General features: G+C 49.7%; 1 protein-coding gene across 1 annotated transcript in view; it reads left to right on the top strand.

Annotated features, from left to right (window-relative positions):
• The first annotated feature begins 4,646 nt into the window (after positions 1–4,646).
• Positions 4,647–5,173, top strand: part of LOC123061764 (uncharacterized) — a 6,196-nt gene continuing 5,669 nt past the window's right edge. The window contains exons 1-2 of the mRNA XM_044485020.1: positions 4,647–4,957; positions 5,077–5,173. The exon at positions 5,077–5,173 is cut by the window's right edge and continues 31 nt beyond it. Coding sequence (XP_044340955.1) covers positions 4,896–4,957; positions 5,077–5,173 — 159 coding nt within the window. The 5' untranslated portion in view covers positions 4,647–4,895. The remainder of the gene's footprint in view (positions 4,958–5,076) is intronic.

Genomic DNA, 5,173 nt, shown 5'->3' with positions numbered 1-5,173 from the left:
ACCGAATTGGACTAGGGTTGGGGGGGGGCCCTTTCCTTCTTCTCCTCCACCTCTTTCCCTTTTCCCCCTTCTTTGGAAAGGAAAGCGGGGTGGGGGGGCGAATCCTACTTAGGCCGGGAGTCCAAGTAGGACCCCCCCTTTGGCGCCCTCCTTGGGCCGACCTCCTCTCCTCCCCCCTTTATATACGTGGGAGGGGGCACCCGAAAGGCACACCAAGTCTTCTCTTAGCCATGTGCGGTGCTCCCCTCCACAGTTACACACCTCGGTCATATCGTTGTAGTGCTTAGGCGAAGCCTTGCGCCGGTAACTTCATCATCACCGTCACACACGCCAACGTGCTGAGGAAACTCTCCCTCGTCCTCAACTGGATCAAGAGCTCGAGGGACGTCATCGAGCTGAACGTGTGCTGAACATGGAGGTGCCGTACGTTCGGTGCTTGGATCGGTTGAATTGCGAAGACGTTCGACTACATCAACCACGTTACTAAACGCTTCGGCTTTTGGTCTATGAGGGTACGTGGACACACTCTCCCTTCATTGCTATGCATCTCCTAGACAGATCTTGCGTGATCGTAGGTAAATTTTTTGAAATACTGCGTTCCCCAACAATTCGGGAGTCCACAAGTGGGTCCAGCATGTCCCAAGGGCTGACATGGGCTGAGGGGAGGCGCCCTGGCCTTATTGGGCCAAGCGCACCAAGTCCTCAAAAGCCCATGCGACTAGGGAAGGGAAAAAGGGGAGTCCTAGAATATGATTGGACTTGGAGTCCAAGTCCTCTCCCCCTTGGTGCCAACTCCTTAGGAGTAGGGATGGACTCCCAGCCCTCCCACACATATAAATATAGAGGAGGTGGCGCAGTAAGGCGCCCCAATACATTGGCCTTGGCTGCTGCCCCGTCTCTCCCTCCCGGCATAGTTCTCGTCCACATTTTTTCGCTTAGTGAAGCCTTGCTGGTATTCCGACTCCACCACCACAATCACGACCACGCCATCGTGCTGATTGTGATCCCATCAACTTCTCCGCCCTTTCTTGCTGGATCAAGGAGGAGGAGACATCATCGAGCCGCACGTGTACTAAACTCGGAGGTGTCGTTCGTTCGACACTAGATCGGTTGGATCGTGATCGGATCACGAAGAGTACGTCTACATCAACCGTGTTATATACGCTTCCGCTTTCGGTCTACGAGGGTACGTAGACACACTCTCCTCTCTCGTTGATATGCTTCTCATAGATAGATCTGGGTGTTCATTGGAATTTTTTGATTTTCATGCTTCGTTACCCAACATTATGGGCTCTGGCTTAGTTGAGTAGTTAGTGTGACCTCTTCCGAGATAGGCTAGCAGATGTAGAATATGTAGGTGTACCGGCCTATCCGTGGGTTAAGGGGGAATACTTTCGAAAGACTATGTATCGATCTTCCGAAGGTGGTCGAGTCTTGTGGGGAAAAGTGCGCAATCTTTGCAAAGTGTTAAATCTAATCGATTAGCCGTGTCTCCATTAATGGACAATTTGAGGTTTTAGTATTGGAAATGTTGGGAGATCTGATGACCCTTAACTTAATCATTTGGGCTTAATTAAACTTTGGGAATAGATTGTGATGGGGGTACCATCTCAATCATATTCTATTTTGTAGTGGTAGAATAATACCTTTTATAATAGGAAAAAAATAGCTTTATGCAAAACTTAGAGCTTTTCACCAACTAAATTGCATGTACAAGTAGGATTATTATACTCTTTATGATGTGACTTGCCAGTACATTCAATATACCGACCTATATGGCTGTAACTTATCACGTTGCAGATATATCCGACGAGGATTAAGGTGTGATAGGTCGGTGTGCTACACTTAGCTTTGCTCGTGGAGTTGATGGACTCATTTACTTCTATGCTTCCGCAATATTTGTTTTATTTTGCCTTATGCCATATATTTGCAATAAATTGTATTGCTCCTCAACTATTGATGCAATAAAAAGATGGGTGTTATTTCTGTTAATTCAACGAATACTGTGTGTGCTAGCAAGTCAATTCAGGGACTAGCACGGTAAGCACAAAGACTTCGACCCTTACCGGGTCGGGTCGCTACATCCTGGCACCCTAGAGGAGGATGGTGTGACTAGCGTGTCCGAGGGCAAGATGTAGAGGCATCCATTCTTGGGTGCTGGACCAAACAAGTATGAGTCCAAAGGTTGAATGTGACCCTATCTCCCTGTGCAATGAGAATTGGTGATGATGCATCAACAACCGAATGTGTGATGACAACATGTGCCAAATCTCTGTCTTGAATGGGCACATGGCTTTTCTCAACATCATGAACGGGTAGGAAACATGACATTTGCAAGGCTAGTTAGTGATGGGAATTGATGGTTTGTTTCGAGAGGTGGGTGTTTTGATTGACAATGGAGAAGATGAATGTCGCAAAGCCATCTCTCAGGGTCCTTTTATGTTACTCCCTCCATTCTAAAACAACTAAAATTCTAGGTTTATCATAAGTCAAACTTGCTTATGACCAACTCTACAGAAAAAAACTGGATATAAAAATATATTTCATAAAGAATCTCACAAGACCAATTTGGTGTTCTAGATGTTATTGTAACTTTCTATATATTTGATCAAACTTACACAAATTTGACTCAGGACAAATCCAGAACTTCAATTATTTTGAAACAGATGTAGTTTTTTTGTATGTTGATGTGCTTGACCTTGATGCCTATGGGTAATTTCATATTCAGTAAATTTATGGCTCTCTGCATTCCAATGTGCAGATTATGGGAAGGTAGTCTCCATTTCCAAAAAGGAAAAAAAACCTTTTCAAGAATAATCTACTCATTCAAGCATCCATCAACATAAAATGGCCCACCACGCCTGTAGTGTGGCTTTAGAGCATCTACAACCAGACTTGGCAAATCCGGCCCCTATATGACCGCGGGCGCATCCACAGACAGCGTCCGCCAGCCCCTCATATGTTGCACCGCACATCCACATACCTCAAGTTCTGATCATCAAATCCATGCATGTCGATCATATGATACAAATTATCCGAATTCAAAAGTTTGAAACAAAGCAAAGCAAATCATAGTTCAATCAACCAGACATGCCAAAATGAAATCAATGTTTGAGCGTGACGGATGGTTTTGGATCATTGGCCGGGCGCCTGCTTCGAGAGGAATGCGTCGTGCTCCAGGCGGAATGCGTCCTGCTCGTCCTACATCCGGGTTGCCAGCTCCGCCTGCATCCGGGCTGCCTCCTCCGCCTGCATCCGGGGCGCAGCCACCCTCGCTGCCTTGTACTCTCTTCGTTCATATATCTCCTTCTTCTTGTCCGCAAGCCACTTCTTTGCATGCTCATCCAAGAGGGTTTCGTCCGCCAACATGATACTTGCATCCTTTATGTCTCGTGCGAGTTACAACCTCTCCTTCTCAAGCTCTATGTCGCCAAATGTCTTGGCCTTGACAAGTTCCCATTTGATCACCTCTTGTTGCTTCTCCAACTCGATCTTCCCCCTCCCAATTTCGAGCTTCTTCTCCGCCCTCTTTCGGTCCCACTCCACCCTTTTTTTTTGCGCGTCCAACATGATCTTGTCTCTCTCCTCCTTCTTGTTCTCCCTCGCCGAAAAATTGCCCGTCCATGTGGATGACATTTTTGTAGCCGCGGCGTCACGAGAGGCACGTGCCTTCTCCCACTTGTTTCCCATGACTTGGTGGTTATCCTTTGGCACGATGGCTTTTCCATTCGTCACGATAACATCGTTCAACCCAATTGATTGGTTGGAGCTTGAGCCATCATTCCTCTTCTTGTCGGACTTGCCATTCAATATGATCCAACAATGGCTAAAAGCAAAGGGCTTCTTCTCCACCATGTCCGAACCTCCCTAAGATGCCGTCGCCGCCTCCCTCTCTCGTTGCCGGCGTCGCCGCAACTTTCGGTTGACGTTCTCTGCCTTGCAAGTCGCAACCGATGAAGGGACCCCGCCGACGGACGAGGCGGACTGCGTCTCCGTCATGGCGGTCTGGGTCGGGCTGGAAGACATGCCCGGCGATGGACCAGGACTGGTGGTGGAGATTGGGAGCAAGGATGAAGGACGGCGAGGGTCTGGGCATGAGAAAGGTTGGAGGGCGACGGTAGGAGGAGGAAGGGTTTGGTGGATTTGGTGCAATATGCGGTGGGGGCGGGCTGTCGGGTCCGATGTGGGGGGCACGCCCGGACGGCCCCATATCCGCCCCATATTTGAATTGGATATGAGAGGTACCGATCAGTCCGAGCGTTTGAGGCCCATCTAAGAAGCCCATCAGGGTCGAAACATCGTGACCGGTCAGTGACCGGGTGGACTGCCCGGATGTATGAGGCAGGTTTAAGGCGCCCGATTGTAGATGCTCTTTTTTAAAAAAAAAAAGATTGTAGATGCTCTTGTATAAGAAAAACGTGATGGTTCAAATGAAGTGGAAGAACAAAAATTGCAAGTGCGTTTTGTTTATGGCATATCGCCAGGTGCCAGCATCCGAAGATCCCCGCCAAACCCAACGGAAATCCCACCACCACGGCCACGCGGTTCGGCGGCGGTCAAGGTCAATTCCCCTCCCCTTCCTTCCCCTCCCCTCCCGCACGCGAATCGACAAACGGAAGCGTTGAAGAAGGCGCCGGTGCCCCTCCGCTCACGCGTCACGGAAATCCCACCCGCAAAAAAACGGTTCCGTTTCCTACCAACAAAGTCTCCTCCCCTTCCCTTGGCGGTAGCACACGCATCCGCCGCGGTAGTCCCCTTTCCAATCTACCTCACCAACGCGCAGAGGAAGCATCTTCTATAATACTCCTTCTAAAGCAGCCCCGCCGCCTCCCGACGGAGCCGATTCGATTCGATCCCGTTGGAATCTAGCCGGGGTGCTGCCGCGCGCGGGGAAGATGCACAGGAGCAAGGGGAAGCTGTCGGGCGTCCTCAGCAAGGGCTTCAAGCCCGACAAGTGGTCAGTCCAGATCGCCTCTGCTCGCCGGTTCCTGCTTCTTCTTCCTTCTCCGTTGGTTTCCGTGGGTGCGAGATTGAACGCTTGCTTTTGCTTTTGTTTTTGTTTTTGTGGCGTCTCAGCAAGATTGCCCTCAAGATGGCCATGGCGCGGATCAAGCTGCTGCGGAACAAGAAGGAGGTGCAGGTGCGCCAGATGCGCCGCGAGGTCGCGCAGCTG

Source organism: Triticum aestivum, chromosome 3A (assembly GCF_018294505.1).
Source record: "Triticum aestivum cultivar Chinese Spring chromosome 3A, IWGSC CS RefSeq v2.1, whole genome shotgun sequence".
Taxonomy (NCBI): Eukaryota; Viridiplantae; Streptophyta; class Magnoliopsida; order Poales; family Poaceae; genus Triticum; species Triticum aestivum.
The sequence above is the reverse complement of the archived record's forward strand: the minus strand, read 5'-3'. Positions and strand labels throughout refer to the sequence as shown.